The 24,379-nt window shown below is 37.8% G+C and overlaps 1 protein-coding gene across 1 annotated transcript; it reads left to right on the top strand.

Annotated features, from left to right (window-relative positions):
- The first annotated feature begins 20 nt into the window (after nucleotides 1–20).
- PPP2R3C (protein phosphatase 2 regulatory subunit B''gamma) lies at nucleotides 21–24,266 on the top strand. The gene is made up of 13 exons (XM_032344025.1): nucleotides 21–209; nucleotides 4,913–5,040; nucleotides 7,322–7,426; nucleotides 8,207–8,319; nucleotides 9,066–9,163; nucleotides 10,535–10,605; nucleotides 14,337–14,469; nucleotides 14,883–14,938; nucleotides 15,016–15,091; nucleotides 15,775–15,911; nucleotides 18,367–18,504; nucleotides 20,998–21,057; nucleotides 23,960–24,266. Exons 1-13 carry the CDS (start codon nucleotides 161–163, stop codon nucleotides 24,146–24,148), a joined length of 1,353 nt encoding a protein of 450 aa, XP_032199916.1. The 5' UTR covers nucleotides 21–160; the 3' UTR covers nucleotides 24,149–24,266.
- The last annotated feature ends 113 nt before the right edge of the window (nucleotides 24,267–24,379 follow it).

Raw genomic sequence — 24,379 nt, 5'->3', positions numbered from 1 at the left:
AATGGGTTTCTGCCTGGTTAGCCCACTTCCGCCCATGTCCAAGATGGCGCTCGAGCGATTCTGACCTTTACGGGGTTGGGCGGTGATTGCAGTCTGAGCTAGTAGGGGGTGGAGCGGTTAGTGAACGGCAAATGCAGGAGCTGCTGCGCGGGAGTCCGCGATGGACTGGAAAGAAATTCTTCGCCGGCGGTTAGCGTCGCCCAGCACAGGTACCTACAGTGAGTTTGGGAGGGGCTGCTTCCAGAGTTAGGTCGGCCCTAAACTCCAGCAGGTAGCGGGGAGGTCGGGGAGGAGCAGCCTCTGGGAGCCGCACTTTACGCTTCTATAAAAGCTCTCTTGACAAAGGCAGATGGGACGTGATTTAGGGGTACTGAGAGGTTTGACCCACACTTCCCGGGAAAAGGTTTGCGGGAATGAAGAACTATCTTAGCACTCAGTTACTTGGCCTTGACTAAGGCGTTTGAAGTATAATTGAGGACCCCGGTTCCAACCGTTCTTCGATCCTACTACAACCTATAACTCACTGATTGATCTTAATGCCTTTTTACTAACACTTTTCACTTCCCTTCTTATGCATTTTAGATTTTATAATCAATTTTTCTTGATTCTTTTCTCCCCTCCTTCACATTTGCTTGTTAACCAGCCTGGCTGAAGCTCTTATTCCACATGTACCCTCGGGGCAGCCGAAAGTGGCTGGTGAAAAACGGAACCGTGGTAAATTGTCTCACTTTGAATTCATGTCCACTAACCTAAAGCAAGTGTCTCGGTTATTCATTTGCACGTATTCCGCGTTTCCCTCCGTATTCATTCTCCTACACTCTAAGGCAGTTTTCATCTTCCAGACCTCTAGTATCTTTAGTTGATGAGCTTGTGTATATATTTGAGAAAGTCAGTGCAAAGAAAAAAACCTCACTTTTTCCCACTTACCATTTCTATCAGGCCTTTCCCCGCCCTAGATCCTTTTTCCCCACCCTAGATACTTTGCCTTTACTGTTCAAAAGGAACTGTCCATACTCGTATTTGAGACAATTCCTCCACTCCACCAGCAGATCGTGTTCCCTTTCTTTTATTCACTGACTTCACTCTGTTCTTACCTTCTCTCTCATATATCATGAAGTTTTTCTTCTCCACTGGATCATTTCCATCAGCTTTGACAAACATGCTGTAATATACTCCATGTAAGAACTCTCATTTCAGGGGCGCCTGGGTGGCTCAGTGGGTTAAAGCCTCTGCCTTCGACTCAGGTCATGATCCCAGGGTCCTGGGATCAAGCCCCTCATCAGGCTCTCTGCTCAGCAGCGAGCCAGCTTTTCCCTCCCCTCCCCTCCCCGCCCCCTGCCTCTCTGCCTACTTGTGATCTCTGTCAAATAAATAAAATCTTACAAAAAAAAAAGTCACTTGTACTTTCTCCTCTCCTTTTTTTTTTTTTTTTTCTGGCTGTCAATAAAAGGTATTTTTATTGAAGTAAATTTGCTTTATTTTTTTAAAAAATTTGTGTTTACATTCAATTATTTAACAGATAATGTATTACTGGTTTCAGAGGCACAGGTTTGTGATTCATCAGTCTTATATAATACCCAGTGTTCATTACATCCCATGCCCTCCTTAGTGAATATCACCCAGTTACCCCATCCCTCCATCCTTCCCTCTAGCAACCCTGTTTGTTTCCTATGATTAAAAGTCTCTTATGTTTTTTCTCCCTGATTTCATCTTGTTTCCTTTTTCCTCTCTTCCCCTATGATCCTCTGTTTTGTTTCTTAAATTCTGCATATGAGTGAAATATAATTGTCTTTCTCTGATGACTTATTTCGCTCAGCCATAATACCCTCTAATTCCATCCACATCATTGCAAATGACAAGATTGCATTTTTGATGGCTGTGTAATAATCCATGTTATATATACCATATCTTCTTTATCCATTCATCTGTCAGTGGACATCTGAGCTCTTTCTATAGTTTAGTTATTGTGGACATTGCTGCTATAAACACTGGGATGCATGTGTCCCTTAAGATCACTACATTTGTATCTTTGGGGTAAATATCCACTTCATTGCATCCTCATTATGTACCAAGTACTATTCTAGGCTATAGCAGTAAACAAAACAGACAAAAGTCTTTGTCCTTGTGGTACTTAGGCTTTAGTGTTGGGAGAGATGATAAATAATAAGCAAATCATTTTGGTTGTACAACTTGTATTTAAGGCTGTTTTCTTCATCGGTGTGCCAGATCCCATTTTTGGTACTCAGAGTTGTATTTCTGCAGTTGTCCCCTCTCCCCTGCATCAGTTTTTCTTTCTCAGTCATTCCTATCACTGTATGAACATGGTGGTATTTCTCTCACCCTAAAGAAACTTGTTGTCTTAACTTCTACCTCTACCTATGCCTCACTTCCCTGCTCCCCTTACAGCAATGCTTGTTAGAAGAAGGGCTGATTAAATCTGTGCTGTAATTACTGCTTGTCAAGATCATCAGTGATCTCCATTGCTATTCCAGTGGTCAGTTTTTAGTCCTCACTTTACTTGGCCTGCTGGCATTCCCTGCCAGGATATGGTAGTTGGCTCTCCCCCTAAACATACTTTCCTCTCTTGGTTTCTGGGAGTCATAACTCCCTCAGTTTTCTTCCCACCCCACCAGTCATGCCTTCTCAGTCTTTGTTTTCTTCTCCCCAGCAACTCAGCATTGGAGTGCCCAAAAGCTAAGGAAGTCCTTGGTCAGCTTCTGTTCTCCATCTATACGCACCTTCACGGTGAAATTAGCCATTCTTATGGCTTTAAATAATGTATATTTGCTGTTGTCACCTAAATTTATATCTCCACTTTCCAAATGCCAGATTCATATATTTCATTGCCTACTTGACATGGCCATTTGTTAAGTGGCCATGTCAGGTGACTCTAATAGGTATCTTAATCCTAAACTTGTCCAAAACTGAACTCCTGGTCTCCTTTCTAACTTGCCTACCTGTTACTTTCCCCATCTGCTCAGGTCAAAACCTTTGGAGATCTCTTCAACTGTTCTTTTTGTCTGATACCCACATGCAGTTGTCTGCAAATCCTGAAACTGAGAAAATATATCCAGAATATTTACTCCTAGCTACCTCTATTGCAGCATCACAATCCACGGCCTTCACCATCTGTCACCTGGACATTAGCCTCCCAATTGCTGCTGTTGGCTCTCTCCCTCACCAGAATAAAAGCCAGGGTCTTTCTGATGACCCATGGCCTTGACTCTCATTACCTGTCTTCCCTCATCTACTCTTTCCTCTGGCTCACTCTGCTGCAGCCACACTGGCTGTCTCCTTCTTTCCTGGATACACCAGGCAAACTCCTGTCTTTTGGCACTGGCTGTGTCCTTGCCTGGTATGCACTTCCCCCTGTTTATGTGCATAGACTGCTTCCTTGCCTTCTTCAAATTTTTTGCTCAGTTTCATCTCAGTGAGGCTTTCCCTGACACTGTCTTGAAAGCCATATGTAGGTGTGGACACATGTGTACATGTCCACTCATACTTGCTTGTCCCTAGAATAGTTGAATGAAAAAGAATAAGTGAAATCATGAAAATGACTCCAGCAGTTTGGGCTGGGGTGACTAGATGAATACCACTAACTGGGATGGAAATGTGGAACTAGAAGAAGAATAGTAAGGTGAGGAATGGGAAAATTATTTTAGATATGTTGGAGGTGAGGATGAAAATATTTTATTTTGAATGCATGAATTTAAAGTTCAAGAACAATGTCTGGGTTAGTGACATACATTTGGGACTCAGAAGCCAAACTACTAAGTTGAAATGAGGAAAAAAGATTAACAAAAAAGAAATGGCCAGAAAATAAGAATAAACAGTTAAGGTTAAAAATTAACTTGGCACATGTGGCAGAAATGCAGGGAACGGCTCTGGCACGTTGGAAAGAAGTGAGACTAGAAGAAGGAAAATAGACTATTGAGAAAATAGGTCACAGATCTGAAGATTTCAGTGAGACTGACATGTAGGTATCATGACAGGTTTTGAATAACCAGGAGAGAAAAATTATCTGAGAGTGTATTTAAGTTTAGTATATTTAGGAGCAGATAAGATCTGTGGTCTTGCCATGGAACCAAGTGACAGAGGTGACCCCTCTTAAGAGCTGAGGGGTCACAGTCATAAACATTTATGCTTCCTTGATGATTGCAGGACCTTGAGCTGAAAAACAGTGTGCGCCAGTTGCTGTGGTCAATACACAGTGCAGGGGACAGACTGAAGGAGACAGCTGTAGGCCAGTAGCCGGCCAGCTGGGGCTAGAGCAGCCTGTGATGGAAGAGGTTTCCATTACTTAGAGGAACAGTGATTGCAAGGACGAAACTTCATGAGGTCAAGGGCTCCATCTGTTTTTTCACCATGCTAACCCTAGTGTCTAGTACTGTTCTGTACACAGTAGATGCTCAAGAAGTACTTTTGATGGAATGAATCATGAACATACCATGTCTGGAAGAAAGGGACTTGAGGAAGACACAAGTAGAGTGACAAAAAGAAGTAGAGGGAGCAACTAAGATGTGGTTGAAGATGCAGGGGAGGCTCTTCCAATTCTTGGTGCTTCAAGAAAATGAATGTACATGTTCAGTGTATAAGCACAATTTTGAATGTCTTTTTTGCACTGTAATTACACCATAGTAAAAACAAATACTGATTTTAAGGGGTGCCTGGGTAGCGCAGTTGATTTGAGCACCCATCTCCTGATTTTGGTTGAGGTCATGATCTCAGGATCATGAGATTGAGCCCCGTGTTGTGTTCCGCACTGGGTGTGGAGCCTGCTTAAGATTCTCTCTCTTTCTTTCTCTCCCCCTCTCTTTCTTCTCTCCCCCTCTTCTCTCTCTCTAAAAAAATAAGTAGGTAAAAATACTGATTTTGAAAGTGCTTTTCCCCCTTCAATCTGTTTTGTTACCAGAAAAAAAAAGTGAACAAGAATTAAAAGATGAAGAAATGGGTTTGTTTACCAAATACTACTCAGAATGGAAAGGGGATAGAAAAAGCACAAATGAATTCTATAAGACCATTCCCCGGTTTTATTACAGGGTAAGTGGTATCTAAGTAAATGTCTCAACGGAGTTTATAAATGAAATGTTAACTCTTAAAATGGGATCAGAATCTTTTATATAAATAAATAGAGGTTATATTTTAAATTTTATATATTCTTTCATTGTATTTGATCTTATTGTTGTTTTGAAATTGATAAAATCTCAAGTTGTTTTTTCTTTTAAATCTCAAGTTTTGATATAAATTGGTATAAGAACACAAAGTTGTTACTTGGCCCCCTTTTGCTGATTTACAGGCTTTTCCTTCCTATTTTTTCTTACAGTTATTAGCAGTAGGTATTCTGTTGGATCATGTGTCTAGGCTTACTTGGCTGATTACCATTTTTAACTTTGTCTTTTACCCATGTTCTTAAGGTGTAATACATTTTGCTCAAGGTTAAACTGAAAAATAGATTAAAATGGAAAACTTGAAGAGTTGTACTTACGTTTGCTTGTGCCAAAACCATAAAGAACTCCTTGAAAGAGAGTACAGAAGACAGGAAGACCTTAAGAAAGCTACTTACAGCTGAAATTGAAGGCCACTTAAAGAATAAGATACATTTAGTATTATGCAAGATGTGACCACTATAGAAAAGTTAACTGTAAAATTTTAGCTGCACGTCTCTTAATTTTCTACCTTCTAAACTCAATTATAACATTATTTACAAAGATAATAAACGTTGTTTCGCTTATATTTAGGAGCAATGTATTAATATAAGTGAATTAACTAGATAGTTGTAACATTTCTTCAAGTACAAGGCTTTTCCAACTGAACCATTTTTATTGGAAACCTTTCTGTAATACTATTTTCTCGTCTTTTGAGAGTTATATGACTACAGGTGCCTAGCTTCCCTAGAGTCAGTAGAGCATATGATGCTTGATCTATTCTTGATCATGGGAAATGAGTCCAAACCCCATGTTGGGTATAGAGATTATTTAAAAATAAAATCTTAAAAAAAATTATATGACTAATCCACATTTGTCATGGAAAAGAGAAAAAATAGCTGATATTTTCCCATAACATTGCACAGAGATGTAAATAAATATTTCTACATGAATCCTTCTCCATACTTCTGTGTACACATGTGTTTAATAACAGTGGGATCATATCATATGTACTTCTCCCACTTTATGCATTTCACACTTTCTTAAACAGAGTCCACTAGACAATTGAAAATCTTTTATAGTCTAGGGGAGCAGGAAGGGAATTGATGTTTATTGAGTGCCGATGTACTTCAGAACACTTTATATTCATGATCTCATTTAATCAGGATTATGAAATAGTATCTTACCCAGAAACAGCCCTTAGATGTTGAGATGACCCCATTTCTGAACCAAGGACTCAACTTTCCTGTACTGGAAGTACCAGTACCAACTTTTGATCTCCCCTGTGGTTCCTGAGGAATTTCTTTTACCCCATTTCTGTCTCTTCCTTCTCTCTGTGACCTCTTGCAGATCCCACATGGTCTCCAGTCTGCAGATGTGGATTTGTGGAATGTTCTTCTGTTTCTTCTTCTCTCTCTGTCTTCCCACTGCTTTGGAGAAACCACCTGCAGTCTTTAGTCACCACTTCTCTCCTTGGCTGATTAGCTGGTGACTAGCCACTGGAGCACGATCACAGTCTCAGCCCCAGCCTTACCCTCTAATGCTTCTTCATTTTCCATTCCTTTGGATGGGAGGGATGGCATCTTAGTTCTTGGAAATGAAAGAACAAATTTGACTATGGTTGCTTAGCTAGGTTTAACGGGGCTGAGTTACAGACAACAAAAAAATCCTCGAAGCAAATTGTTTGACGTTGAGCTGGAATTAGTCATTTTAAAGCCCTGTTTATGGAAATCACCCCAGCGAGCAGACTGTCTGCCTAGGAGGTGAATATAACAGACCCGGGCTTGATCATCTCCAAGAAGTACGATCTTTTCAAGCTCAAAAGGCATACTTTGCTAAGACCGTGTATCTTCAGTTAGTTCTAATTTAATTCTTTTGTCATTCTAAAGTTAGAGTGGAAAGAATGCTCTAAGAAAATAAAATCAAACTTGGGCTAGACCGTTAGCTCTTTCTAGGCAGGGATCTGGCCTTACTGATCATTGAATTCTCTCTGGATCTCTTTTTGTTAAATGAACTTTCTGAATGAATGATAACTTGAAGTTAAGCAAAATTGAGATACAAAACATAATTTGAGGCAATGCAATATGTAGTTACTTTATGAGGCCCAGTATATTTTACATAATCCAGTAATAGTCTAGAATTGAAGTGTAGATTTATTAACTCTAGTGTATTTTTAGCTGCCAGCTGAAGATGAAGTCTTACTACAAAAATTAAGAGAGGAATCCAGAGCTGTCTTTCTGCAGAGGAAAAGCAGAGAACTGTTAGATAATGAAGAATTACAGGTAAGAAAAGGATTAAAGGTTGCTTTGGACCTTAGCCATTTTTTTATTTGTACTAAAGTCAAACAGGACCTCAGGGTATCTTAATGGAGCCATAGCTGCCGAGTGGGTGAACACACAGGCCCTAGAGCAGTGAGTCCTACCAAAATCAACTACAGAGCTTGCTGGGCACCAACTCCCCAAGATGTTATGTTTTGTTTTGTTTTGTTTTGTTTTTAAATTCCTACATGATTCTAATGTGAGGCCAATGTTGAGAAACACTACTATAGGGTCAGACTTTGGGGGTTCACATCCTAGCCATGCTCTGTGACCTTGGGCAATGGACTTAACATTTCTGTGCTTCAGTTGTCATCTGTGACGTAGGGATAATAGTATCTCTCTGCATCACATAGTTATATGGATTAAAGAGGTACTGTAGCATTGGGGAATGGGATAACTGGGTGATGGGCATTAAGGAGGGCACATGTTGTGATGAGCTCTGGGTATTATGTGCAACTAATGAATCGTTAAACACAACATCAGAAACTAATGATGTACTATATGTTGGCTAATTGAACACAATAATTTAAAAAAGCTTAAATTAAAAAAAAAGAGGTTCCATATATGAAAACTTTAAACTTGGGCATTCAGTAAATGCCAGCTATTTGTATTATGTTATTAGTAATCAAAAGGATAATAGGGAATGAGATTCATCTTACTCATTTTAATGGAAATAACACATTTAACTGATGTTAAATTTTGTTTTATTAACTATAACATCTTCATTTCTGGAATTCTCCTAAGAACTTATGGTTTTTGCTGGATAAGCACCAGACACCACCTATGATTGGAGAGGAAGCAATGATTAATTATGAAAATTTTCTAAAGGTTGGTGACAAAGCTGGACCAAAGTGCAAGTAAGTTTCATTAAGTATAACTAACAAAGGAGTATGTTATGTTAAGCATTTTAAATGCCAGAAATAAATGTCAATGAAAATATAAGTCAATTGAGTGACAGTTTGAGTCCTTTCAGTTATTAATGAAATTTGAAAATTATTTAGTCAAGCAAATTACATTGGCATGAAGTTATTAAAAGAAACAGATGGTTTAGAAGAAAAAAATGAAACGAGATGGGATCCGGAGGGAGCAAACCATAAGAGACTCAATCTCAAAAAACAAGCTGAGGGTTGCTGGGGACTAGGGGTAGGGAGAGGGTGGCTGGTTTATGGACATTGGGGAGGGTATGTCCTATGGTGAGTGCTGTGAAATGTGTAAGCCTGATGATTCACAAACCTGAACCTCTGGGGCAAATAATACATTATATGTTAATAAAAATAATTTTAAAAAATAATAGTTCATAATATAGTATATTTATATACTATACACTGTACGTATGTATATATATATACATATATATATATGTATATATATAATACATTTATGTGCAAGAGTATAGGTTTTCATTCTTTTTTGGGTTGTTTTAGCCTTTCATTCTTAAAACAATAAAATTAAAAGATGTCTGACAGTATTTTAAGTTTTGAACTGTGGTTCTCACTTTGATTTTTTTCATTTTGGTTTTTAATTGTTTGAATTCATGCAGTTTGCTAATTCAGTATGTTTGCTCTGTTGGGAGATAATTTTAATCTTTATTTCCTTTCCTTAGGCAGTTTTTCACAGCAAAAGTCTTCGCTAAACTCCTTCATACAGACTCTTACGGAAGAATTTCTATCATGCAGTTCTTCAATTATGTCATGAGAAAAGGTGATTTCATTTTCACTGTGTTTAAACTCTTATCTGGGAATCAAGGAGGTTTTCGTACATGCTTTTACAATATTTCTTCTCTGTGAAACAACTCTCTTAGTAAATTTGAATAAATAGCAGAATTTCTTTCTTCCTTTTTTTTTTCTTTTGTAAAAGAGAGAACAGAACACGCATGAGTCAGGGTTCGAGGGTAGGTGTTGGGACAGAGGGAGACAGAGAATCCCAAGCAGACTCCATGCCCAGCAGGGAGCCCAACACACAGTTTGATATCAGGACCCTGAGACCCTGACCGGAGCCAGAATCAAGATTGAGATGCTTAACTGAGCCACCCACACACCCCTGAAGAGCAGAATTTCTTACCTTTTGATGCAGATTTATTTTTTATTTTTCTGATTCTCTCCTGGAGGACTTTATTAGAGCCAAGATTTTCTACCATAAATTTGGGTTCATTATTATAAATAACACAAAACAAAAACATGTATCCTAAAGATACTAGCTAAGAGTTATATATTAAAAGCTGAACCAAGAGGGGCACCTGGGTGGCTCAGTGGGTTAAGCCTGTGCCTTTGGCTTAGGTCGTGATCTTGGGGTCCTGGGATCAAGCCCCACATCGGGCTTTCTGCTTGGCAGGGAGCCTGCTTCCCCCTCTCTCTCTGCCTGCCTCTCTGCCTACTTGAGATTTCTGTTAAATAAATAAATAAAATCTTTTTTAAAAATCAAATTAAATTTAAAAAAGCTGAACCAAGAGTTTTAATGTAGTGGTTTAAATGATTTTAATTCACTGGTAATTCTGTTTTACCAAGAAGAACACAGGGTTTGGGGCACCATCCTCTCGTGTAGTCAAAAATCTGAGTATAAGTTCTGCCTCCCCAAAAACTTAACTGTTAAGAGCCTGTTTTGGGCTGGAAACCTTACCAATAACATAAACAGTTGATTAACATGTTTTATATCTTACATGTATTATATACTGTATTCTTACAATAAAGTAAGATAGAGAAAAGAATGTTACTATGAAAATCACGAGGTAAGGCATCTGGCTGGCTCAGTCAGTGGAGCATGCAACTCTTGATCTCAGGGCTGTGAGTTTGAGCCCCATGTAGAGTGTAGAAATTACTTAAAAAAAAAAAAGAATATTTTGAAGGGCATCAACTTTATTGTCACTTTAGGCAGGGTAGAATTGTTGATACCTGCCATTAATTCTATGGTATATTTTGATACAATTTTAGGGTTACTGGATAAGCAGCATATATGTGTGTGTGAAGAAGTATGTAAAGTTATTAGTTTGTCCCTCTAATCTAGCTGTTTATTTCCTTTTATCCATATATATACTAAAGGACAGCTCTTAAAATTACATTATATCTTTATTGTTAGTTTGGCTTCATCAGACAAGAATAGGACTCAGTTTATATGATGTTGCTGGACAAGGATACCTTCGGGAATCTGTAAGTATTAACCTACTTTAATAACTTCTATAGGCACAGAATGTTAACAGTAGTTATCACTGAGTGTTGGGATCAAAGGTGATTTTATTTTTCTTTCTCTGATTTTGTTTGTTTTCACAAATAATGTGTTACTAAAAATCTTTTTAAATGAATATTTTCATATTCATCCACCCCCCCAAAGTATATATTGACCACAAAAATCTTTTCTAGATTCTTTTTCTCCAACTTTTGAAAATAGCTTTTCAAAGAGAAAATTAAAAGAATGTAGTGGAGTTTTTTGTTTTTGTTTTTGTTTTTTAAAGATTTTATTTATTTATTTGATTGAGAGAGAGATCACAAGTAGGCAGAGAGGCAGGCAGAGAGAGAGGGGGAAGCAGGCTTCCCACTGAGCAGAGAGCCTGACTTGGGGCTTGATCCCAGGACCCTAGGATCATGACCTAAGATGAAGGCAGAGGCCTAACCCACTGAGCCACCCAGGCGTCCCAAGAATGTAATGTTTTAACAGGATTAAAAATCATTGAAGAATCTGTACTCAGAAAACTATAAAGTACTCATGAAAGAAATTGAGGAAGACACAAAGAAATGGAAAAATGTTCCATGCTCCTGGATTGGAAGAATAAATATTGTGAAAATGTCTATGCTACCTAAAGCAATCTACACATTTAATGCAATTCCTATCAAAGTACCATCCATCTTTTTCAAAGAAATGGAATAAATCATCCTAAAATTTATATGGAACCAGAAAAGACCTCGAATAGCCAAAGGGATATTGAAAAAGAAAGCCAAAGTTGGTGGCATCACAATTCCGGACTTCAAGCTCTATTACAAAGCTGTCATCATCAAGACAGCATGGTACTGGCACAAAAACAGACACATAGATCAATGGAACAGAATAGAGACCCTCAACTCTATGGTCAACTAATCTTCGACAAAGCAGGAAAGAATGTCCAATGGAAAAAAGACAGCCTCTTCAACAAATGGTGTTGGGAAAATTGGACAGCCACATGCAGAAAAATGAAATTGGACCATTTCCTTACACCACACACAAAAATAGACTCAAAATGGATGAAGGACCTCAATGTGAGAAAGGAATCCATCAAAATCCTTGAGGAGAACACAGGCAGCAACCTCTTCGACCTCAGCCGCAGCAACATTTCCTAGGAACATCGCCAAAGGCAAGGGAAGCAAGGGCAAAAATGAACTATTGGGATTTCATCAAGATCAAAAGCTTTTGCACAGCAAAGGAAACAGTTAACAAAATCAAAAGACAACTGACAGAATGGGAGAAGATACTTGCAAACGACATATCAGATAAAAGACTAGTGTCCAAAATCTATAAAGAACTTAGCAAACTCAACACCCAAAGAACAAATAATCCAATCAAGAAATGGGCAGAGAACATGAACAGACATTTCTGCAAAGAAGACATCCAGATGGCCAACAGACACATGAAAAAGTGCTCCACATCACTTGACATCAGGGAAATACAAATCAAAACCACAATGAGATATCACCTCACACCAGTCAGAATGGCTAAAATCAACAAGTCAGGAAATGACAGATGCTGGCGAGGATGGGGAGAAAGGGGAACCCTCCTCCACTGTTGGTGGGAATGCAAGCTGGTGCAACCACTCTGGAAAACAGCATGGAGGTTCCTCAAAATGTTGAAAATAGAACTGCCCTATGACCCAGCAATTGCACTACTGGGTATTTACCCTAAAGATACAAACGTAGTGATCCAAAGGGGCACGTGCACCCGAATGTTTATAGCAGCAATGTCCACAATAGCCAAACTATGGAAAGAACCTAAATGTCCATCAACAGATTGGATAAAGAAGATGTGGTATATATACACAATGGAATACTATGCAGCCATCAAAAGAAATGAAATCTTGCCATTTGCGACAACATGGATGGAACTAGAGCGTATCATGCTTAGCGAAATAAGTCAAGCAGAGAAAGACAACTATCATATGATTTCCCTGATATGAGGAAGTGGTGATGCAACATGGGGGCTTAAGTGGGTAGGAGAAGAATCAATGAAACAAGATGGGATTGGGAGGGAGACAAACCATAAGTGACTCTTAATCTCACAAAACAAACTGAGAGTTGCTGGGAGGAGGGGGGTTGGGAGAAGGGGGTGGGATTATGGACATTGGGGAGGGTATGTGCTTTGGTGAGTGCTGTGAAGTGTGTAAACCTGGTGATTCACAGACCTGTACCCCTGGGGATAAAAATATATGTTTATAAAAAAAAAAATCATTGAAGAAAGAGGAAAACTTTTCATTATTCATGAGTATTACAAATGTTAGCACCAGGAATTTTTCAGGCTTACAAAGAACAGAAAGTTTGATAATGCTTTTAAGAAGGGAATATATAATAGGGCATGATTTCCCAAACTCTCAATTTGCAGTGCCTTTAGTATCTCAGTAATTTCTGCATAGTGCTTTTAGGTCAAAAGAAATCCTAACAGTTTCATTTATTAGTTCTGAACAATTTATGAAAACATTTATTAAGCTTATTATATTAGCCATTTGAAAAAAAAAATACACCTAAGTTGAAAGTAATATTTTTGCTTCATTCTTAAATTACAAATACTAATGGAAATTGTGCCCATGGGGCACACTGTATGGCCAGTCAATCCTGGCAGTTAAGATTGGACAGTTGTCCTTCACTTCCCGTTCCACACTAACTTCTGTGTCGTACTTGCTTTGTGACAACCATCAAGAACCTAGCTTCACAAAGATTTATGTCATCAAAAAAGCATGTATCCCCATCAGTGTTGATAATGTGCTGATTGATAATTTGCTAATTGATAATGTGATAATATCTATCTTGAGGTCATAGCTCTAGCTCATAGCCACATCTGTTTTGCACTCTTTGCAAAAAGAGTTTCCCTGAGGGGCGCCTGGGTGGCTCAGTGGGTTAAGCCGCTGCCTTTGGCTCAGGTCATGATCTCAGGGTCCTGGGATCGAGTCCCGCATCGGGCTCTCCTCAGCGGGGAGCCTGCTTCCCTCTCTCTTTCTGCCTGCCTCTCCATCTACTTGTGATTTCTCTCTGTCAAATAAATACATAAAATCTTAAAAAAAAAAAAAAAACTATTAAAAAAAAGAGTTTCCCTGAAATTTTTTTAATATCCTGCTGCACCCCTGTGAGTTTACTCAAGCATTCCTGGGGCACAGTTTGGGAACTGTTGGTTTAGCCTTCACATTGCTGGTGGGAGTATAAAATATAGGGGGGAGGTGGGAAGTTTTCTCCTCCCTGCTTGTGCTCTCTCTTGCTATCTAGGTCTCTCTCAAATAAATAAAATCTTTTTTAAAAATTTAAAAATAAATACAAGATTTTATTTATTTGAGAGAGAGACCAAGTATGAGAAAGCACAAGTAGGGGGAGGGACAGAGGAAGAAGCAGGCACCCTGCTGAGCAGGGGGGCCAATGCAGAGCTCTGTCCCAGAACCCTGAGATAGGACCAGAGCCACCCAGGCACCCCCTTTTTGTTCTTTTTGATTTTGGAATTATGCCAAATATATTGCTTATTCAGAAATGTTAAAATTGAAACAAAAAGCAAAACAATATAGGTTTTACCACTAACATAGTTATGATTTTATTTTATCACTAATATACTATTAATGCTGAATAATTTTTAGGACTGAAATTCAGCATTCCAGCATCTAACAAACAAACAAGATCGGACAGTTAACTCTTTAACGTTTTGATTTGTTTTCTTTCAGGATTTAGAAAACTATATATTGGAACTTATCCCTACTTTGCCACAATTAGATGGGCTGGAAAAGTCTTTTTACTCCTTCTATGTCTGTACAGCAGTTAGGAAATTCTTCTTCTTTTTAGACCCTCTAAGAACAGGTAAAAGAAAATCTTAGATGTTATAAGGATATTATTCTAAATCTCAATAACTAAAGTCTTGAAAATGTCATTCATTTTTCTACTATGTCATTGCCTTTAATATATAAAGATCTTTTATGATTTATTTGCACCATCTAGAACCAGCTTTGTGACAGTGGGCATGTCACGTTACTTCTTAGTTTCTTCATCTCCAAAGTGATGTATGAACTGGATAAACATTGACTCCTTCTGGTTCTAAGAAACCAGTTATTCTGAAATGATTTGCTATCCCTGATATGTAATATACTGGAGAGCTGTTCTTGATGAAAGATATGAAGCTTTAAAATATCAATTGTGTGATTACTCTTCTAAAATAATGCCTTTATATTGAGTTCCTCTTTTTTAAAAAATGAAACTGTGTTTGTTCTTTAAAGGGAAGATTAAAATTCAAGATATTTTAGCATGCAGCTTCCTAGATGATTTATTGGAGGTAAATATGTTTTTTAAATACCTAATTATATCACTTGACAGTTACTATCTTCTAATTATATCTCTGTGTTTATTTAGTTAAGGGATGAGGAACTGTCCAAGGAGAGTCAAGAAACTAATTGGTTTTCTGCACCTTCTGCCCTAAGGGTATATGGTATGGTTCTTGTCATAATGCTAAAATTTGAATGATCCATTCCTCAGTTAATTTGCATTCAAAGGGCAGTTTTATACATAGGCTTAATTATCTTAGGATGAAAGTATTCTAATTACCTTAAGAGCTAGCATTCTAGGTTACTAAAATTTACTTGTCATTTTCTTGCTCTTTAATAGAACATACAGAATGTAATTTGATCCTTTCTTGTTGACTCAGGAGCATCATTATGAACATCAGTCATTATCTTGCATTGTGATAAAATGCCACTGCTGTCAGCGTCCACAGTGGCAAGTGTTCTAGGGATTGTTTGCTTTTTCCTTTAATTTCATTAGTATGCTCCATTATTCTCTTGGGTGGTCTTTGGATTCCTGTTGGCATCCTTGATCTCTGCTTTCAAGAGCCAGCATGTCAGTGTTTTTTATTCACCCCTGTCTCTAATTTGAAACCTAGGAAAGTTCGAAAAGGTTGCAAACTGAAAACAGATAATGATGGCAATAGCCCAAAGGCCATGGCTATATGCAGAGCTTAGGGACTGTGGTGATAGAGAGTACAGGGCACTACCCTAATATAGTTTGAAGATCAAAGTATTAACCAATAAAAAGAACTTCTGGTGTTTATTCTTTTGTCCTCATTTAGATTTTTATTTTGGTCATAAATGTCTTTTTATCATTTTTCTTCCTAAGGCCAGTATTTGAATCTTGATAAGGATCACAATGGTATGCTCAGTAAAGAAGAACTCTCCCGCTATGGAACAGCAACCATGACCAACGTCTTCTTAGATCGTGTTTTCCAGGAGTGTCTCACTTATGATGGAGAAATGGTAGTAGTTTAAATCTGATAAGTTTTAAAAATTTAGGCTCCCACAGTTTTCACAAACCCTTCCCTTGATGTGATACAGCATTATTTTTATATCAGTATCTTTAAAAGTCTGAACTAATCAAATTGTGAATTTTGGAGCCTTTCATCTTAAGGTAAATTTCCTTAAAAACATTATGGGCTCAGGACAAATATAAAATTTTAATAATTTTTTCATTTCATTATCAGTGTATCTCTCTTTTTAATGTTTCAAGTTCTATTTAAATTCTAGTTAGTTAACATGTAGTGTAATATTAAGAATTTAGTGATTCATCACTTACTACAACACCCAGTCCTCATCCCAACAAGTGCCCTCCTTAATATCCATCACTCTTTTAGCCCATCTCCCCTGCCCACCTCCCCTAAGGAGTATGGATTAGGGGAGAAAAAAAAAAATCTGAAAAATCGGCAAATCCTGTTGACTCTTTTCATGTAGATGTAGATAGTTCATTAAATTTCCAGATCAGATAGTGTACCACAGATGCCGTGATTTAAATCTAAGAATCAGGTTGTATTACTTTCTGTAATTGTATGTATTAGTAGCTACTGATTAACATGCCCTGTTCTCTTACCACAACAATGCACAATACTTAAGGAAATTCTACCTAGCATTTTATTTCTTTTTTTAAGATTTTATTTATTTATTTGACAGAGCTCACAAGTAGGCAGAGAGGCAGGCAGAGAGAGAGAGAGAGAAGAGGAAGCAGGCTCCCTGCTGAGCAGAGAGCCCAATGTGGGGTTTGATCCCAGGACCCTGGGATAATGACCTGAGCCAAAGGCAGAGGCTTTAACCCACTGAGCTACCCAGGTGCCCTTCTACCTAGCATTTTAAAATCACCATCCTTGCTATTAAAAACATGTGTTAAGGATGTGATAAATTATCAAACCAGTGACACTTCAGAAATGGTCATATTGTCAGAGGAGAATTGGTGTTTTTAGGTTTTATCACTTAGCTTGAATAGCAGTTTTCTAAACACCATTTTTAGCTAGCAGTATGCGAAAAAGGGGGAACTCTGCTTTGTGACTCCTACAGCTGTCTACAGTCGACAATGAGGAGCTTGTAGTGGACTAATGACTTCTGGTGAATACAGTCAGAGGCTACAACTATGGATGGAGTTAGACCGTGATGAGGCTGCATCTCTTTAGCTCTTTATACTGCAGTTCACACAAAAAGGAATTCTTAATCTTAGCCTAAAAGAACAACGAGAATATAAAATTTTTTCTAAGTGTAATATCCAAAGTGTTCTTTTCACTGTGCAAAAAAAGTAATGAGTATCCCTTTTTTGTAGAGAAAGCTGTCTGTATTCTTCATGTCTTTCTGGCTTTCATTTGTGGTTTTTTGCCTTTTGGATGAGAACAGTTTTAGTTCACTGTATAATATTGGGTATTTCTAAGATGGCTTATTCTTTTTTTTTTTAAGATTTTATTTATTTATTTGACAGAAAGAGATCACAAGTAGGCAGAGAGGCAGGCAGGCAGAGAGAGAGAGAGAGAGAGAGGGAAGCAGGCTCCCTGCTGAGCAGAGAGCCCAATACGGGACTCCATCCCAGGACCCCGAGATTATGACCTGAGCCAAAGGCAGAGGCTTTAACCCAGTGAGCCACCCAGGCACCCCGGCTTATTATTATTCTTATCTGATTTTAAAATGTTTAAATATTTCAAAATAACTATTTAAATATACTGTTCTATTCATTCCAGATAAACTGGTTCTTCTTCTTCTTTTTTTTTTTTTTACAAACTTACCACACTGAAAAGGTACTAATTTAGTGGCATTGTATAATAGCTTAGTCATTGTCCTATCTACTTCAAAGGCATAATAAAATAAAATTACTTCTAAAGAGAGCAACTCTATCATAAGAAAATGAGCTATATCCCCAAACTGTCCTATACAGATTAACTGCTTTGTAGAATTTCTAGAAACCAATATTAAGTATACAAATGGATATCTCATTTCATATTTTTTTTAAAAATTGCCATTTTTCTGAGAGACTCTTGACTGGGAAACAGTTGTGGAAGGGGCGGTAGGTGGGGGGGATAGGGTAACGGGGTGATGAGCAGTGTCATGTGAAGAGCACTGAGTGTTATATGCAACTAATGGTGTACTATAAATTGGTTAATTGAAGAACACCTGGGCAGCCGAGTCAGTTAAGCATCTGCCTTCAGCTCAGGTCATGGGATCAAGTCTCACATCGGGAGCCTGCCTCTTCCTCTGCCCCTCCCCCTGCTCATGATCTCTCTCTCTCTCTCTCTCTCTCTGTCTCTCAAATAAATAAAATCTTTAAAAAATATGTTGGCTAATTGAATTTAAATTTTAAAAATTGCCATCTTTGATTCTAAAATAGCTTTAAATCATTAGATATTCAATTTGAAAAGTTAATTCCAAACAAGACTTCTAACGAATGTCATCTTCTTTTCTATAGGACTATAAAACCTACCTGGACTTTGTTCTTGCATTAGAAAATCGAAAAGAGCCGGCAGCTCTGCAGTATATTTTCAAATTACTTGATATTGAGAACAAAGGATATCTGAATGTCTTTTCACTTAATTACTTTTTTAGGGTAAGTCTCATTTGTGTAAATGAGTCATTGTTCCTTAAGATAATATTATACTTATATATACAATATTAAATTGATTTAAATTATCTAGGCAGTAACAATTTTATCTAATTTGTGATATTTAAGTATAACAAAAGGGTATACTAACAGATTTTTATTAATATTTTTTAAGTAGCTCCATGCCTGGCATGGAGCCCAACATGGGGCTTGAACTCCCAACCCTGACTAAGCCCTGAGCTGAAATCAAGAGTTGAACACTTAATTAACCTACTGAGCCACCCAGACATCCCAATTTACTAACAGATTTTAGAAGAAAATAAGTCTTTTAGTTTTGTTTTTTTCTATTTTTTGAAAAAATATAAGTAGACTAAAGCAAAGCTGATTTGATTAGTTGTAGAACATTAAAGTGTATAAATATCTGTCAGGGGCTATACTGGCCATTGGAGATGCAGACATACATGAGAAATTTTGTGCATTGGTGATCAAAAACTAGTGTGTAAAATCCTTCAGAAGCTTCAGTTAAACAGTTCAGAAAAGGTAGAAGTTTTGCAGACTTTGGTAGTAGTAGATTCTTTTAAGTGCTGTGCTGTAAAAAATATTTATTTTAATAATTTTAAAGTTATTGCATGCTGCATTTCAGCATGAAAACAGATTTGCTGAAGTGCTTATTTTGTGCCTTAGGTGGTCTCAGAGAATAATGTGATGAGTTCTGAGAAGGAAAATTTGAATGTATCTTATTTGATGAGCATTCAGATGCACAGAGTGTAAAAATAGGAATGTCTGCCCTTTTAAGACAAATCATTCCTAAATTTGAATGGTAACTTTTCTATTTGGTGGAACAGTTTTGTACAGTAGTATTTCACTATTACCTTATTTCTATGGCTAGTTTTTAGATGACTAATTTTTGGTTAAAATACAGTTAAGAACAGTAGGAAGAAACGGCTTTTTTTAAACAATAAAAAAATGACATTTTCACATCTTTGTCACAAAACATTTTTCCCCAGAGGCTTTTCCTTTTTCCATTTAAATATGTGGGATACTTTAAAAATAACTATTTGGTTCTGAGTTTCATAGTATGTAAAATTCATAGTTTTATGTTAAATCCCCTAAAACTTCTGTAATGATTTCCTAGGCAGTAATGACTACCAATATTAGGATAAACTACAATTGCAGTATTAGGATACATTTTTTAAAAATTGAATCCATGGCTAATCTGAGAGTGTAACACCAACTCATCCTATCAATGCCCCACTTCAGGCAGACCTATTAAATGAAAATTCAGTTTTAGAAAAACTAAGTATTTTTAGAAATTAAACACTCAACCCTTTTTCTTTTCTTTTCTTTTCTTTTTTTTAAGATTTTATTTATTTGTCAGAGAGAGAGAGAGCAAGAGAGGGAACACAAGCAGGTGGGGTGGGAAGGGAGAAGCAGGCTTCCCGCAGAGCAGGGAGCCTGATGGGGGTATTGATCTCAGGACTCTGGGATCATCACCTGAGCCACCCAGGTGCCCCTCAACCCTTTTTCATAAAGAGTTCTTTACAGTATCTTCTCTTAGAATAGTAAAATTTGTGTTTTTAAAATATTTTATACATTTATTTTATCAAAGTATTTAGGCTTGGTTATATGGGTTAAGGTAAATACTTACTGGGGCTGCATCCTGCAGTCCTAAGCTGTTCATAGAGTCTTTATCAATACCCCACTGATCAAGGTCAGCCTAGATGGTGCACTCGACCCTGTCTCCAGGTCTGTGGCTCTAGTGGCTGTGAGTATACTCAGATTCTCACCTGCTGCAAAGTGATAACCTGTGCACATGCTGGTATCGGGGGCACCACATACAGAGTAGGCACCTGCAACATATTTATTCAATTCTTTACCAAGAATTTTAAGCTTCACATTTTCTAGTGAATGATCCTCACCTATAATACTTACTAGTCCACCTGGATCACAGTAGTTTCTTTCGTTAATAGTTTTTTTTTTGTTATGTGTTTTTTTGTTAAAGGCTTTGTTATAAAAGAGAGTTTGAGGGAGGCTTACCTCCATTTTTTTTTTTTTTTCTGTCAAGTATAAGGCATAATACGGGGTGGGAGGCAGAGGTGGCAGATTGGGTGTCTTAAAGAATGGTGAAGGTATGCACAGCATTCCTGGAAAATGCAGGGATCAGGCATAACAGAATAATTGCTACGCCCTGTAAAGGCCCATGGGAGGTTGGAGACCATTCCTTTATGGTAGTAATAATCTGTGGCCTTGTATAATTTTTTCTGGAATTCTCAATAGCAAGATAGAGATCTATAAAGGTTGATGGTTACACTGATCATTGTTTAAGTTTTGCTGACTGGATGGGAAGCAAGTTCAAGGAAGTTGAGAACATTGGCAAGAATGGTTGAAATGATAAAGCTTGTGGTCTGATAGGAAAAGATGTGGGGCTAGAACGGGCCATGGGACGGGAAGGGGGCTGTGGTATATTTTTTATTTACAGACTTATTCTTACCCATACAGGCCATACAGGAACTTATGAAAATCCATGGACAAGATCCTGTTTCATTTCAAGATGTCAAGGTTACCTTCTCTTTTCTTTTCTTTAAGTAAGCTCTATACCCAATGGGGGCTTTTGAACTCTCATGACCCTGAGATCAGGAGCCACATGTTCTACCGACTGAGCCAGCCAGGTGCCCTTTACGTGTTCTTTTAATATATGGGATACCAGTTGGGATGCCTGCGTGGCTCAGTCAGTTAAGAGTCTGACTCTTGGTTTTGGCTCAGGTCATATGGTCTCAGGGTCCTGGGATGGAGCTCACATCGGGCTTTGTGGGGAGTCTGTTTCCCCTCCCTCTTTCCCTTTGCCCCTCCCCGTGCTCGTGCACACACGTGCTCTAAGATAAATCTTTTTAAAAATAATACAATAGGGGCGCCTGGGTGGCTCAGTGGGTTAAGCCGCTGCCTTCGGCTCAGGTCATGATCTCAGGGTCCTGGGATCGAGTCCCGCATCGGGCTCTCTGCTCAGCAGGGAGCCTGCTTCCCTCTCTCTCTCTCTCTGCCTGCCTCTCCATCTACTTGTGATTTCTCTCTGTCAAATAAATAAACAAAATCTTTAAAAATAAATAAATAAATAAATAAATAAATAAAAATTAAAAAAAAATACAATAGCAGAAATCATCTATATTAAGTGAAATTTTGTATGAAAGAAACTTACAAATACGAAGTACTGAACTGAACCAAGTATTTTCTGTTATTTATTCTGAACCAATATTTAAATCATTAGAAACTGAGACTACACTTGGAATAATGATTTGCATAGTTTATAATGTTAGCATTGTCAAACTGTATTTTCATTGGAAGGAGAATCAAATATAGCCTGCATCCTTTGGCAGCCTATTCCAGTGTAAAATGAATTTTTAATCTTGGTAACTACAGTTGACCCTTGAACAACACAGGAATTAGAAGTAATGCCCCTCTCCCATGCAACTGAAAATCCATGTAGAACTTTTGACTCCCCCCAAAACTTAACTACTCATAGCCTACTGTTGACTGGAAGCTTCACATAAACAGTAACATAGTCAGCTAACACATATTTTGTATATGTTTAACATACTATAATTCTTAAAAATGGAGCTAGAGAAAAAATGTAACTGAGAATCATCAGAAAAGGAAATGCATTTACAATATACTGTATTTATCCAAAATATCTACGTCTGACTGGACCCATGCATTTCTGATCTGTGTTGTTCAAAGGTCAAATGTATTTAGGTTTGGGCACTTTTTAAATCTCTTCAAAGGTCTTACTTGCTTTTGTATTATTAAGGAGCTATCAATCCTACAATATGAAAACAACCACTATTTGAAATACAGGCTAATGCTTCATTTTCGTAGTCAGTCTTTCACCAGCTATAAAAAACCTACAGTACCTAATATAGATTCAGGTTCAGGTTAAGTAGTATAATAAAATAACCATCTGATTTTAATAAGTATAAAATAAAGGGCTATTTTAGTTTAATATAAATGAGAGACATCTGAAGCTATTCAACAAACAACCTAAGAACTAGTAATTTTAAATTGCTACTAACATAGAAAAAGAGGTTTCATAAACATACAAGATTAAGAGCTCATAAACATTTAATTTACCTGAATTGTTTTAATCTTTTTTTTTTTTTACGATTTTGTTTATTAGAGAGAGAGAGGGAGATTGAGAGAACGAGTGGGAGGCGGGGCAGAGGGAGAAGCAGTCTCCTTGTGGAGTAGGGGGCCCCACGTGCGGCTTGATCCCAGGACTCTGGGATCATGAACTGAGCTGAAGGCAGACACTTAACCGACTGAGCCACCCAGGCACCCTTAAAGAGTTATTTTATTTGTTTGTTTATTTAGAGAGGGCATGCACATGTAAGCAGCGGGAGGTAGAGGGACAAGCAGACTCTGCACTGAGCGTGGAGCTTGAGCTCACAACCCTGAGATCATGACCTGAGCCGAAATCAAGTTCAATGCCCAACTGATTGAGCCACCCAGGCAGCCCGAATTGTTCTAATCTTTTTAAAATGTAGTTTACCTCCTTAAATGCCACTATATCTTCTGAGTAATTTTACTACAAAAAGATAAAAAGACATGTACCTAATTCCTTGTAAATACTTATACAGTATACCTCGTAATATAGAAGTATTTTCATCTATTCCAGTAAATTTTAGCACAATTTCATTGTCATTCTGGATGACTAATTCTTTAATATGACTAATTCTTCAAAAATGAATCTCCCCCACCCACCACCCATCTTAAATCCAGACTATAAAAGGTTGACCTCTATTTTGGAAATGAAGTTTGTCATTATCTTGACTTTAGAAGCATTTGTTTTTAGTTGGAGCTGAGTTTGCACTTAAACCAAGACCATACATCACCACCAATTAAAAGACAATTGAAAAGTTTAGGATGCTTAACATGTATTCAAAGAATGCTGCATTAGTTTTGCCACTAATTAGCTATGTCGTTTGGATTAGATTAAACTCTGAGCCTCAGTTTCTTTCTCTTTTAAGATGAGGGAGAGTGGGGCACCTGGGTGCCTCAGTCAGTTAGGCATCTGCCTTTAGCTGAGGTCTTGATCCCAGGGTCCTTGGATGAAGTCTTGAGTCAGGCTCCCTGCTCCACAGGGAGTCTCCTTCTCCCTCTGCAGCTGCTCCCCCTGCTTGTGCTCCTCAGCCCCCTCTGTCAAATAAATAAATAAAATCTTTTTTAAAAAAGAGCGGGAGGAGAAGGAAAGGGGGATGGATAGCTATTATATACCTAAGTGATCTTTCAGTAAAATTCTGTGATTGCACATAGAGAAAAGGAGATTGCCTGTGTGTGAACTGGAAAGAAAAAAAACGAGAACAAAAAATTTTACATAAGCTCAAGTGCCAGCCTTGCATTTCACATCAAGGTATAATAGAAATTTAGTGGATCAGATACAGATTTCATTGTGTTTTTCTCTCTCTCACAGGATGAAATCTTTGATATGGTTAAACCAAAGGATCCTTTGAAAATCTCTCTTCAGGATTTAATCAACAGTAATCAAGGAGACACAGTCACCACCATCCTAATAGACCTGAATGGCTTCTGGACTTATGAGAACAGAGAAGCTCTTGTTGCAAATGACAATGAAAACTCTGCAGACCTTGACGATACATGATCTCTCAAAGATGAGACTGTGTTCATTAAGATAAGCTTGAATGCTGCACACAAAACCTTTCAAGCACAATCCTTAGAAACAGCCTAAATAAAACACTTTATATGCCTAGAGAACACAACAAATGTTCTGGTTATTGGAATTTGGGTTGCAGTAGTTTGGAAGCAATAGGACCAAATATGGTTTTAGGATGTATTAAATTCTTGTTGCACTTAGCTCAAATATAGCAAGTGT

Source organism: Mustela erminea, chromosome 5 (assembly GCF_009829155.1).
Source record: "Mustela erminea isolate mMusErm1 chromosome 5, mMusErm1.Pri, whole genome shotgun sequence".
NCBI classification, from domain to species: Eukaryota; Metazoa; Chordata; class Mammalia; order Carnivora; family Mustelidae; genus Mustela; species Mustela erminea.
Note: the sequence above shows the minus strand (reverse complement) of the source record. Positions and strands in the feature narration are given on the sequence as shown.